Source organism: Azolla caroliniana, unplaced genomic scaffold, assembly GCF_043228905.1.
Source record: "Azolla caroliniana isolate FFs.n. ecotype wild unplaced genomic scaffold, voAzoCaro1.0.p SCAF_20, whole genome shotgun sequence".
NCBI lineage: Eukaryota > Viridiplantae > Streptophyta > Polypodiopsida > Salviniales > Salviniaceae > Azolla > Azolla caroliniana.
The window spans coordinates 10246051-10260414 of NW_028230455.1; the positions used below are offsets into that span (position 1 = coordinate 10246051).

Consider the following 14364-nt stretch of genomic DNA (forward strand, 5'->3'; position numbering starts at 1 on the left):
AAACCTGGATATGCATTTGAGGAAACGGTCCCCACATGTTGTAATATCCAGAATTTCCACATAAGAATACCTTTCAACTTCTTCATATAGACTTTCACCCCATGTTTACTATCAAACATGAAAGCATTACGCATATTCCAATTGTGTTATAGTCCCCAATAACATACAAATTGGAACAATATCTCCATCTTTGAACATACTGATAAAAAAAACCCATTGTTGAGGTCTCCAATAACAACGAGTTAAAACTTGCCAAATGCCCAATAAATACTTCCAAATGGTAGACACTATAGAACATTTAATGAGCCGATGTGTACTGTCCTCCAATGGAATGGTGCAACAAAAACAAGTGCCTGACCCTAGTCCTCGTCTCTTTAAGGTTGAACCTAATGGAAGCCCACCAATCATGACTCTCCATATGAATACCTTTGCACGAAATGGCAGATGGGAATGCCAGCCACATTATAATATTTTCCACCACTTTGCATTCGACTTACATATATTCCATACCTTTTCTGCTTTAGGTGATAGCCAAGATAATGATGTCATTGCATGATAATACATTCATAGTTCTAACCATACTTCCCATCCGTGCCATACTCATACGTCAATATCTGTATCATACTCATAAGTGAAAAGGCTCCAAGCATGATTGAAATCCATACGCGATACATAGATATATACATATGGTGTACATTGTGTGTGTGTGTGTGTGTGTGTGTGTGTGTGAGAGAGAGAGAGAGAGAGAGAGAGCGAGAGAGAAACGCGATGACGTTTCAAGAATAGTGTTGAAACATGTTTCTGATGTAACTTTGTCCTCAGAACTCCGTTTTTATGATTTTTGGCTCATTGCGAAGCTTGTTCAGAGGGCTTTCCAAGGATTATTTGGACATTACGTTTCATTATCGTTACAAGAGGCTACAAGCAAAAGTGTCATCGTCTCAGGTTAGTTCTCTTAATCTCTATTAGGATGGTTGACACAACAACAGGAAGTGAGTTGATGATTGTTGATGGATGTGGTAGTGATGATGGTTATGAAAATTACAAGAGGCAAAAGTGTATTGATTCTACAAAACATGAGAAAACATCATATGTTGCTATTCTTGGTGAGAAAGATGCTAGAGATTGTGTGGAGGAGGATGTTGTCGAGGTGGTGATGGAAACCAACTCTATGTTAGCAACTTTTGATAGGTTCTATGATCGTGGTGTTATTTTGTATTTCACTAGCAAACTTCCTTTGGTATCATGGATTAAGCAGTGGTTGAATTCATTCATAATGTCTAATTGTGTTGAGGATGTGTATGTGGGTCCAAGAGGTTTTTATGATGTAGTTTTTCGATCGTCAGAACACCGTACAACTTTGATGGCAAAGGTACCAATCTTTTTTTATAGAAGATTAGTGCATGTGATGGAATGGGATCCAATGGTGGATTATAAAGATTTTAAAACAACAATGTCCAATTTGGGTGACCGTTGATTGTAGTAACTCATTCTTTTGAGATTTACTACCAGGATTGATGTCCCAAATTGGTAAAGTTTTGGTTGCTCCTCATGTTAATTCGTTGAACAAATGTAGATTTTGCATGTTATGGATACAAGTTGTAAACTTTCAGGATGTTTGAGTATCGATACATCTTGATTTGGTCGATTTCGTTTTAAGCTTCAATGGGAAACTTTTGCAAGACATTGTTTTAAATGTGGTAAATTGGGGCATTTAATGGCTGAATGCCAATATCATGGTGAACTATCCCCAAAAAATAATGTCAAAGGGAAAAATAAGGAAGATGTTGAGAAGGATATTGTCTCAATGGTTGATATGGTCATGGATGAGGGAACATCTCATGGGTTAGAGCGAGATCCTAAAGATCATGGTCATGCTAGAGGTGTTGGGGAGGAGAATGGAGTATGTAATAATGATGGCCCAAATGTTGAAGATGGAGAGTGGCATCAAGTGAAGAATAAGATAAAAGGAAGGGTGTTGTCATACAAAGGGAAACAAAAAAAACTTATGGTACGACATTACCAAAAGATAATTTGAGATTGAAGGAGGGGTTTAAGAAAAATCCTTGGCAGAAACAAGTGCGAAATCAGAGATTGTCCAACAATTTACAATTTGATTCTTCGAGAAGGGTGGTACGACCTCAATTAAATCACGAACTTCGTTCTCATAGAGCTAGACAACAAAACCCTAATATTGGTGGAGGGGATGTAGTACACACAAATCCTTATGCAGCTCTTGAACAAGTAGTTAGTACATTCATGAATACACTTGCTCATAAAGAGCAAGTTCTTACCAAAGGTGTTAAATGAAAGTGGTATCATGGAATGCGAAAGGGGGCATCTTCTCCTCATAAGACTTTTTCTCTCTCTCTCTCTCTTTTCGTAAGTACCTTACCCTAGTGGTAAGTTGTTAACACTACAAGCACTGCATCATGGGTTTGAAACCCAATCTCCTCACCTCTCTATTATATAGTGGTAAGTTGTTAACACTACAAGCATTGCATCGTGGGCTCGAAACCCAATCTCCTCACCTCTCTATTATATAGTTCATATTCTCTTAATTCACTAGATGCCACTGTGGAATGTTGGGGTTGAACCCATGATCACCTGGTCTCCATTGGGCAACCTTACCAACTGAGCTCATAAGACCTCTCTCTCTCTCTCTCTCTCTCTCTCTTTTCTCCCTTCTCCCTTCCCCCTCCCCTATACCTCTCACTACCTTTTTATACACTCTCTCTCTTCCCTCGTTTCCCTCGAACCTTCTCCCCACCACCTCTTACTAACTTCCTTTTTCTTTCCCTTCCTTTCCCTTCCTTTATTTTCACCTTCTCACCATCTTATGTTTACTTACTTATAATTACATACCCTATCACTCATTCATTTCCCCTTATCACCCTATCCCACTCACTCATCTGTCTTATCACCCTATCAATCTTCCTATCACCAACTCATTTTCCCCTTTATCACCACCTCCCCTATCATCAAGATCTTCCACCTTAAATCCTTATAGCCTTCCATCTATTTACACTCTTATTACACCCCACTCACTATGATTATACTTTCCCTCTTTCTCCTCCCTTCCCCATTCTCAACATCCTATATAAACTACCTTTTGTATTTCCATGACCTTTTGCACTAATGAGCTCTAAGCGAGTGAAACTAGTTTGCTGCATAAGGTCTTTCCTTTCATTTTAATGAAAATTTCTTGAGTCTCTCTCTCTCTCTCTCACCTCTATGCTTAGAATCTCTTTTTTTTCTATTACATTATCTACCATATCACAAAGTCGCCCGCACTCCTTGCTACAACCGAACGGTTAATAACAAAAGAGGGAGGTAGGGAGAGAGAGAGAGAGAGAGAGAGAGAGAGAGGTGTCCAAACCGGTGTATAAGCCGTTTACCAAACCGGTTTAGGGATCGGTTTGGTTCAAGTTTGAGAACCCCTAAACCGGTTTAAGCTTAACCAGTTTGGCTTGGATCAGGCTAAACCGGCTAAGCCTAAACCAAACCGTTGTCGATTCCTACTAACTAGACTAAGTTGAGCTTGATCTCTCAACAATGAGTATAAACACGAAAGTGTTCAAAATGGTCAAAGTCAAATGTCGAGTTGTGATGTTATGCACAACTCAAACTCACTTTTCTCGATCGAGCCTCTGAACCTATATGGTGTCCAAATTAGTAGAAGGTGTGCAAAGAGTGACAGGGTTGATACATCTAGTGACGAGGCTTGTGTAAATCAACCTTACACTTTTAGAAGAATTCTCAAACAAGTTTAGTATCAAAAGATTTAACTTTTTGTGTTATGATTGCCAAATAACATTTGATACCAATAAGTCATGTTGTGGGAATCTCTGTCTTTCTAAATTTGGAAAGGCAAACTTAAGGGGAATGCGACAAAAATATCTATCGCTTAATGGTGAGGAACAAGATACTTTCCTTATCGCACATATGCAACTTGTGAAGGACCACATTGGAGAGGCTTGTTCAACGCATGTTGAATATTTTCTTGGACTAAGAGTTGTCGAGTTGCTTTTAAAATTGCTCACAACATTGGTAACATGAGGCTCTAGAGAACTCGGCTACAATTAATAAAGGGATCGTGGATACCTTTTGACAAGAATGTGCCTCGATGTAAGGGTCACATTGGGCGCCATGTTATTAGTTGGATGGAGATATACTTCTCAAGGCAATGTGATATTATGCCTACATTTTTCTGACAACTTCACTCGTCATGAGGTTTACCAAATGTATAAGGATGACATGTTGTTAGAACGTGTACCCTATATACAATATCGACATATCAATCGATTTTGGAGGTTACAATTTAACAATGTGGTTATACCTCGCAAGGCTCAGATGGGTGTTTGTTCAATATGTACAAGTCTAAAAAACATGGCAACAAGTGGGAGATCAAATGAAGAAATAAAGAATTACAAGAGTCTATTAAAAGAACATCGTGAATGTAAAAGTTACGTGCGGAAAGGTAGACACAACCGGCTCAGCCGGATAGCAACAGAAAACAGAATGAAGATTTAATGGAAGCTTGAAAATACACAGTACATGGGAGAGAGAGAGAGAGAGAGAGAGAGAGAGAGAGAGAGAGAGAGAGCAGAGAGAGAGAGAGCAGAGAGTAGAACATAAACTCAATTTCAAAAACTCTATAGACTCTGTACATACAAATGTGTTTTAGAGCACTTTTATACAAGTCCTTAAAGGACTGACAGAAGTACTAACAAGTACTTCAATGCTTGTATCGAGCGACTGATACTAACTCCTAAAAATATGCCTACGTACTAGGCTAGGGTCGTAGGCCTCTAACAGCCTACCGGTTACACCGATCCGGATTACGATCCGGCTCTTGGTTCTGGATGCCAATCCGAACATCAATCTGGTTTCTTGTTTCGGATACCGATCCATCTCTGGCTTACTCAACCGATCGGATCATGTTGAGCTTGTCCGCTCAACACTCCCCCTCAAGCTCAACTTGAGGTTGGATCATGGTGTCTGTCTTTGCCAATCCTTGTTGCCGGCTTCTCCTAGCATCTTCACGCCTTGCTCGTGCTCCTCGACCAATCCGGTCTCGCACACCTCGGCCTTCTCATTCGGCTTGTTTGCTCCCTTGGCTCATGTTAGCTCCCTCATTGTTGTGGTAGTGGCGCTCCTCAACCCGTCGACTCTTCTGTGTTGGTGTTGGCTTCGGCTGCCCTTTCGTCCGCTTGGCCTTCAACTGATTCAGCTCTTCTGAATCGAACATTTCGACCGAATTGGCTACTCCCTATTCGTTCTAGCTCTTGTCTGAATTGGTTGTCTCCGATTCATCCTCTTTTAGGAACTTGACCACATCTGCCCATGTCTTGCCTTCCTCTTCCGGTCAGCTCTGTCCTTCTTGACTTTGCCAACTTTACTGCCTCTCTCGGCTCTTTCTCCCCCCGATCCGGTTGGCTCTAGTTTTGGCTCTCTCTAGCAGCTTCTTTAGCCGATTTGGACGTTCCGACTTCTTCAGTCGGTCCGAAATCGAATTCATCTTTTCAGACATCTTCTCACTCCTCCTTTTTGGTTTCACTCCTCCCCTTCAAGTTCGGCATGTCGAGATGCTGCAAGCCAAGCATAGTCAAAAAATGTTGCAACTTGTCTAGGCCAAGAGGTTTGGTGAAGATGTCGGCGAGTTGCTGATTAGTTGGTACATGCAGAAGTTCCACTTCACCAAAGAGGACTCGCTCACGGAAAAAATGGCAGTGCACCTCAATGTGCTTAGTTCGAGCATGGAACACGGGGCTTCGCCGATTGGATGCTACTAAAGTTGTCGCAGTAGATCATGACCGGATCAGACACCTCCACTCACAGATCCTTCAATACCAATTTGAGCCAAATGGCTTCGCATGTCGCGATAGCCGCTCCTCTATATTCGGCCTTGGGGCTCGACAATGCCACTGTCGGTTGTTTTTTGCTACTCCATGCAACCACGGCGCTTCCAAGTGAAAACACATAACTGGATGTAGACCTGCGGTCACCGGGATTTCCAGCCCAATCGGCATCCATGTCGCTGACAAGCTGTCCAACTACACCGGTCCAATATAGCAATGCTTGATCCTTAGTTCCACTGCATATCACATGATCCTATGCGCGCACTGAAGGTGTTCGACGGTCGGTTGCGATATAAACTAACTGATCAAGCTAACCAAGATACACTTCTCTACCTTAGCATCTTGCATTTTCCGCTTCTCATCCGGCACATGCACATATGGAATGCTACTAAATACCTGAAGGTGCGTCAAATTTGGCTTCCGCTCGAAGTACAATTCGTGTGGCGACACCTTTGTCCCAGAGACTGATATCTGATTCTAGATGTAGACAACTATCCGGATTGCTTCGGCCTAGTAGATCTGGGGCATGCTCTTCTCCTCCAACATTGCCCTCGCTGCTTCTACCAACGTCATGTTCCATCGTTCGGCCACTCCGTTCTGCTCCGGCGTATATCTATATGAGAATTGTCAACGGATTCCCTCAAGTGGTCTGTAGATAACTTGTGAACTAGCCGGAAAAGTACGCTTTCCCGCCATCCGATCTCAGACACTTGATCTTTCTTCCGATTTCTCGTTCCACATTATTCTTCAAGTCCCAGAAGCATGAGAAGACTTCGCTCTTCTTCTCGATTAATTAGATCCAAGTGTGTTGGTTGAAGTTGTCGATGAAGGAGACGAAATATCGACTCCTACCAATGCTCACATTTTGTGTTGGTCCCCACACATCCAAATGGATAAGATCGAGTCGGTTCTGGCTCCGATTCTTCTCATTGGGGAACGGAAGCCTATGCTTCTTCTCGAGGAGACAAGCTTCACAAATCTGGCCCTTTTGGCCACTAAACTTTGGCAGTCTGGAAACCACATGTTTTGACTGCATCTTTTGAAGCGTCCGGAAGTTGATGTGGTCGATCCGCTTATGTCATAGGTCGATTTTCAACTCAATCCTCTGTCCTTTCGCAAATATAGCGGCATCGAATCATTGACGTCCTTGTGCAATGATCCGGCCTTCCTCCTCAATGAAGCAATCGTGATGAGTGAACTAGACCTGCATTCCTTGAATGATCTGGCCAACTGACACCAAGTTCTTGGTGATTGTCAGAACATGCAGGACGTTCCTCATAATTCCTCTCTAATCGACATTGCTCAAAGGGACATCTCTTATATGCTCGATGGGATGTGGGGTGTCTTCTCCAGTTTCGACCACCCCCGACTTCTCCGGTTTCTCAAGAAAGGAGAACCACTCTTTGTGGTTCGTCATGTGATTGGAAGCTCCGGAGTCCACATACCACACCACTTCTAACCTTGAGGTGGATACTCCCATCCAGTTGGCCTCACGCTTCATTACGAGGGTCGGTCCCGATTCAGCTCTCTATGAGCCGTCGGCCAATTGTGATCAGTGATGCCTATCTACGTCTTTCCGGTTCAATCTGGCTTTGTCCGAATCGGCCCTTTTTTCCAGCACTCGCTTTCTCTATTGCCCTTCCGGCCACAGTACTAGGAGTTATATAAAAGAAGTCATTCTTGACTTCATTTGTAAGTGTGTGAATCAAACTCTAGATTGATCTTATAAAGTTTTACCAAAAAACAACGATTCTCGACTTAAATCGAAGTGGCTTCATAGGCTCATGTAATCTATTTGAACCTTTCATTGTGGTCATAATCTTCATCTTTCCCCAAGCTTGCTTATCTAGGAACTTGCCTATGTCATTTACATTGGTATGGAATGTCTGCACCTCCATTGTCTCTTGACTTTGTATGGACTAGAAAGCAACACCTATATCGACGTTTGAGCCTAATGGCCATATATGTTGAACAACCAATAGTATGTTATTCATCCTCAACTACAACTACCCTTTGCTTTCCATAGAAAACATGGCCACCTTTACATTAAATGAAACCTATGTTAAGTTCATAACTTGAACAAAACACCTTTTCCCTTGCATATTTTAACCCCTTGTGAAAGCCTCCACATCATGTGAACATTTTTCACTCTATGACTATTGAACTTGGAGCATCCACATCTATCATGGACTAAAGTGAAATTAACATCTTTAAAGCATTCTCGGAAAGTGATTAATCGAGTCATTTGGGCCCCTTGTTTTATCAACTTTGTAAGTCCTTCAACACGAACAAGAACTATGTTTAACAAAGCCCCTTCCATAAATGTCTGAATTCTTTCATTTGACAAAAATAAATAAATCAAACTCACTTTTTGATGAGAAAGATCACCTACAACAAGAGTTTCCTGGGCAAAAAAAGACATAATAATCATGACAATATTAGTAAACCGGATGCCCATAAGAAGAATAATTTGTTGCTAAATGCACAAACTGTATAATGAATTAGAATTTTCAATTCCTGAGTCAGATAAATGCATATATATTACCATAATTTATAGAACAGAAACTGCTTTCTGTTTATCCATTGTGTTAAAAAATCAATACAAGACTGCTGTTGGCTGGGGCAAGCCAAGCCATGGCAAAAATCTCCAATACAAACTCTTACATGTGAGCACAACACACTTTCATGCCTGGATTTAAATAGATTTACAACATGCTTTCACATCCAAAATGAGTTATTCATTACCCACGGATCTTCATTTTGAGTGGTTTCGCAAGGTCTTTACACACCTTTTCGAGCATATTCAAGAAGTCCCTAACTATCATAAACAACCTTAGGGGTTGTGTCTCTCTTGCATTCCCATGGAAGTACGATGTTGCTTTCTTCACCTTATCAAGGACTTTTTCTAAATCTTCTTTTGCTTTTGCCACATCAGCTTCTGCCTGGGAACAGAAAATTTCCATGTTGGAAGAGAAAATATCTTCGGTTGTGAAAATACCTGTGGTCTGTGCTTTCACTTGAAAACTCGTTTTCAACCTATTCTCAATAGATTGCAACCCATTTGTTAGCTTCAACACAGCTTGAGTCAGTGCATCAGCATCCACTCCTGCTGCTTTCCTCACACTTTCTAGCTCTGAACATAATTCTATAACTATCTCTAATCCTTTACGCTTCACATCAGTCTCAAATTTCTGTCCTTGTGGCCCAGATGATGATGATGATGACGATCCTTGCCCATCATTTGGTTGCAAAGCTTTAAGACCTTCAGACTTTATTATTTCTTCAGTCACGAAATGGAGAAGAGTTGTTTTCCCATCAGCACTCTTCACGTCAGATAATTTTAGCAATGCATCTAGTTTGAATGCATCCGCTTCGCCACGGTTTGTTCCCTTATTCATACGGTTTCCTGTCTTCAAGACTGCTTCCAATAGCTTCAAGAAAAGCCGACTCTCTTTTACTTGCACACATGCAGCCTGTATTCTCACAGCAGTTGGGTTCTTAAACAGCACTAAGATACAAATTCACAAAAGTAAACATAATACACAAGACAAGGCAACCATTCTTCTTATGTTGATGTTAAAATTATTATAATCACGATTCATCTCGTAGGCCGATTTTGGCCTCTGGTAGATGCTAGCCTCTCAACGCAAATTCCAGCCATTCCTAACACAGATCAAAAGATGCCAAGAGACTTTTACCGGTAGAGTCATCCCCGAGAGTGTGTCAACTTTGGCCTACCCAATATTTCTTGAGAGCTAATGCTCCATCTTAGTAACAAATGACACAAACATCTCCCCTCTACCCATCAGAACCCAAGACAAACATTCCAGAAGATAGGGCCACTAGACTATCAGGGTAGCAGACATCATCATGATTACATTGTCCAAAATTCAAGGCATCCACAACAGGAATGATAGAGCATTCAGGAGAGACAACTCATGTAAAACCTCATCCAGAACTGCTTTTCCGAAAATCAGTCTACTCCAGTGAGCACATTTTTTCTATTACTATGACATATCATCCTATCAGGATACACAGTTTTAAATCTCATATATACTCCAACGCCCACATTGTTTCCACAATTATGACATATTACTTACTATCATGATCAACAGTTTTACTCAACAACTGTACTATGTTTTGTTGGCCTTGGCAGATGTTATTAAAGATCTCCCTGAGGCCATTGTTTATTATTAACCCAGACATCTGTTTCAAATCTCACTTCCATGATTTCTTTACTAGAAGACCTTGTTGAATGATGGACACATGATCAACTGAGCCACTGGTTCAGACCTCATTCTCCCTTTTATGGCAACTATGCACTTGTGACTGATGCTAACATGTTACTGTAGTGGGCAAGAAACACTTTTTATGGCAACTATGCACATGTGACTGATGCTAACATTTTGTTGTAGGAGGTAAAATCTCAATATTATATTGGCACTTTACTGTAGAAGTTTCATATGCCAATGATACTAACACTTTATTGTAGAAGATATGCCTCATGCTTCCTTTTTGAAATAGGACAAGTTATTACTAGATGATATTGCTAATTCAGTTATAAATGAACGAGGATAAAGAATCACACCTCCAAAGTTTGTAATGTTTCTTGAACTTGAACCAAATCATCCTTGAAACAAGCCTTGTATTGCATAGCTTGCAGGCGTTGGAACGCATTTGGTATATCTAGAACCAACTTGAGAAATCTCTCTGATGGGTCCAACTCTGACTTATCGCCAGAATATTCAAGCAACGCCTTTTGTTCTTCTTGTGTTGGGGTCATCTTCACCAAGATATCCAACAACTCTGCCTTCAGGCCATCACCTGCAAAAGATGACATCTAAATAAATGTGTCATAAAAGAAGCATAGCAAAACTTCTGAGAATCATAGACTGAAAAAACTATATTAGAAACTCTTTATGGTATGGATTATACTTTGAATCTACAGTAGCAATTTATGAGCAGGTGTTTCTCGACAATTCTCCAAAGATATCAAAATTGATTAAGACTCTTGGATATGGTCCCAAAAAGAATCTAGTTAAATTTGACAGAGTTTAGGGTTTCGGGTTTAGCAAACCTAGCATAAGTCCATGGGCACTAAAACATTTCACAAACAGATGATTTCATATCTTCTAGATAATTCAAACATACTTGACCCGCATCAGACTTCCTAATATGGAATACCCATTTGCAGCGGCTTAATAATACTCTCCATCCAACATCAACTATGATTTGATAATTCTATCATATATTCTGGATATTCTGGCAAAATCTACTACCTAAGATCAATTTCTGAAGCACTTTAGTAGAAGTTAGCCATGTACCTTCAAGCAAAGCATCACAAATATCTTGCGTAGCAATATTGAGCGCCCGCAACTGGATTGCAATATTCTGGGCTTTCTTGGGATCCAGAATTCCTCTCTTTTTCGGTGGTGCATGTGCAGATCTGTTAAACTCCTTTGCAGGATTCACATTTGTGCCAAATAGAGTTGCTATTTCGTCCTCATTCAACCTACACAGAACAGACAAGAAACAACATTTTCAACAGGGCAAGCATTATCAAGGATAAGAACCAAAGCTAAACTACAAGATACATCAGTCAAAATATTTATATACTCACACAAAAGAACCAGCCTTAAGCCTATCCCAAACCATGGATTGTGACGGGTCAGCTCGAACTTTATCCCAATGCAATGGTTTTAACTTTTGTGGATTTTCTAACTCCTGCATTGTGGGTGGTTTGGGTAAAGGACGACCCTTCTGGGAAGGTGGTGGTGGTGGCAAAGAAGCATTTGACTTGGGAGGCAGAGGTGGTGGAGGGGGACCCTTTGCATTAGGAAGGGGAGGTGGTGGTGGAGGAGGACCCTTTGCGTTAGGAGGAGGAGGTGGTGGTGGTCCCTTTGTATTAGGTGGTGGTGGTGGTGGTGGAGGAGGAACCTTTGCATTAGGAGGAGGAGGCGGTGGTGTCGGAGGACCCTTTGCATTAGGAGGTGGCGGTGGTGGTGGTGGTGGTGGTGGTGGTGGACCCTTTGCATTAAGTGGCAGTGGTGGTGGTGGTGGAGGCGATGGGGCCTTTGCATTAGGAGGAACATTTGCATTAACTGGGTTCGTTGGTGGTGGTGATTTTGCATTAATCGATGATGGTGGAGGTGGAGTATTAACATTTGACATCGGCAGTAAAGGTGTAGGTTGTAGTGTAGATAACGTGTTGGATAGTTTGTAGGCTGATGATATCAATGATGAGTCATTTATAGGTTCCTTGATAGGAGGAAGCGACATATGACCACTATCGAATGCGACAACTACCTCCTTCACAGGCACTGTAGACTGGACATCAGAGACAAACACATGTGTGTCAGTTTGATAGCCTTGCTCTGCATACGAGGCTGCCACTAACTTCACAGGTACAGAAGATGAAACCTCTCCTACGTTAGAACTAGATAGCCCTACTTCTGAAGTTTGTTGCCCGAATGAAGCAGCTACTGACTTGACAGGTATAGAAGATGAAATCTCTTCTCCATGAGAGCTAGATGGCATTGTTTCTGAAGGTCGGCTGGAAAATGCTGCAGCATATGACTTCACTGGAATAGAAGAATGGATCTTTTGATTTTCTTCTAAGTTAGAGGTCATTACTTCTGAGGATTGATTAGAAAACGCCGCTGCATATGACTTTACAGGAACAGAGGAATGGATTTCATTGACAATTGAAGTAGGTTTCTGATGTTGTGCTTTGAGAATATTTGCAGAAACAAGCGCAGGAGGTAGTGGAAGTGCAGGTACAAATTGTGGAATGAACTTAAATGGCACAGACTGAGTTGGGTTTAATTTCTTTGGTTCCAAGTTTTGCTGAGAGATGAATGCATCATTGATCATCTCATTCACTAGATTTGGGTTTGATTTCTGTGATGTTGCACTTTGCTCTGGCATGAATGTGTCAGTGATCATACCATTCACTACATTTGCATTGGATTTCTGCTGTGTCTGCCTTTGCTCCGGCATGAATGAGTCAATGACAGTATCATTCATGGAGCTTCGGTTTGGTTTCTTTAGTGCCTGCCTTTGCTCTGGCATGAATGAATTTGTGGTCATATCATTCGCCAGATTTGGGTTTGATTTCCTTGTTTCCCACATTTGTTCTGGCATGTATGTGTCAGTAATCATATCATGTGCAAGTGGGTCTCGTTTTCCTCCATGAGATATCGGAGAAGACAACATTGGTCCAAAAGCCTCTGCCAAGGATTGTGCAGCATTGATAGAAGGTGAATGTGAAAGTGGTGGTGGTTCATAAATGTCAAGACATTGTTCTACCATTTCATGATCCACAGCTGGCAGTGGCCCAAAAGATTCAGCCAATATTTTTGCTGCATTGATAGAGTTCTGATGTGAAAATTTACCAGGCTTTATCGATGACGATGGTTTTCCCTGTGGCATTTCGGTGGAGACCAATACATTATTCTTACCGTTAAATGGATGTTCCATCGTTGAATCCACAACATCATTATGTACTTTTCGCCCCTCCTCAGATGGTTTGAACCCATTTAAAGGTTGGGCACCTTGAAATGGTATAGATGATGAAACTGGTGGAGTCCTCACTGCTGGCCTTTTTACATTTTCCAAAGAAGATGATAGTGGTGGAGTTTTGAAACCTGTTGGACGATCCATTCGTGTCAGTTCTACATCAGTTTCTGGTATCTTATTATGCTGTCCTTTGACTTTGTATAAAGGGTCATTCACACCTGCAAGAGAGTTAGTATTTCTCCTCTCCTTGTTCGCTGCAGCCACTGTTGCAGCATTATGCTTGAATGGTGGGCTCTCCACTTTAAAAGCCTCTTGCCATTGTAAAGATTGGCTATCTTTCGCACTTGGATTGAGCAGTTGAGAACCATGAGAAGCATGAGAAGCATTTGGATTTGGTTTCTTATTCTGATTCTTGGACTTCCTGAAAAGGAAGCACATACTTGCTTCCAATTACAAACACTAACAACTTGTTCAGGTTAGTGTTTGTTATTTGATGAATTTGTTTTGGTTATGTTTCTGTTATTCGACGAGTTCAGGGTCTAACATGAAGATGGAGAATTGGTGAGTTGATCTGTGAATGGATCGACCAAAGCATATATCCCTTGATGAGGAACAAACCGAAACATTAGCTCTGATGACTGACCAACATCATTCAGAGTTGGGCAATAACTGCATGCAATGTACTCTTGATGAGAATCTCATTTAAGCCAAGAAACAAGGAAGAATAACTGCATGCAAATGAACAGAGTAGAGGAAAATGTTTAAATTGAAGGCCGGAATGCTAATAAAGAAGCAAATAAACAAAGAGGGGAAATCGTGAAAGAGAAAGGAATAGAAAACGAGATGAGCATCAAATGTGATACTTGCAACTTAACAAACAAGATGAGAAACTGTTCGCTACAACGATTGAAAGAGGAGTTTGACCAAGAAAATATGCTACTTGTTATTTAACTGAGAAAATGACTAAAGAAGTCTGCCCAGAAGA

At 41.2% G+C, this 14364-nt stretch overlaps 1 protein-coding gene across 1 annotated transcript; it reads right to left on the reverse strand.

Moving 5' to 3' along the window:
• Positions 1-8353: 8353 nt before the first annotated feature.
• On the reverse strand, positions 8354-14048 carry LOC147850962 (uncharacterized). Its single transcript, XM_087335861.1, has 5 exons — positions 11924-14048; positions 11482-11878; positions 11186-11373; positions 10450-10685; positions 8354-9334 (listed from the first exon to the last, which is right to left on the reverse strand). Exons 1-5 carry the CDS (start codon positions 13815-13817, stop codon positions 8603-8605), a joined length of 3447 nt encoding a protein of 1148 aa, XP_087191987.1. The 5' UTR covers positions 13818-14048; the 3' UTR covers positions 8354-8602.
• Between the last annotated feature and the right edge of the window lie 316 nt (positions 14049-14364).

Excerpts from the sequence above, each read along its gene's own strand:
- LOC147850962 (XM_087335861.1), bottom strand. The coding sequence starts at position 13,817 with ATGTGCTTCCTTTTCAGGAAGTCCAAGAATCAGAATAAGAAACCAAAT. Across the intron at positions 11,374-11,481 it reads CTTAAGGCTGGTTCTTTTGT|GTTGAATGAGGACGAAATAG; the intron begins GTGAGTATATAA and ends TGTTCTGTGTAG. Across the intron at positions 10,686-11,185 it reads TTGTGATGCTTTGCTTGAAG|GTGATGGCCTGAAGGCAGAG; the intron begins GTACATGGCTAA and ends CATCTTTTGCAG.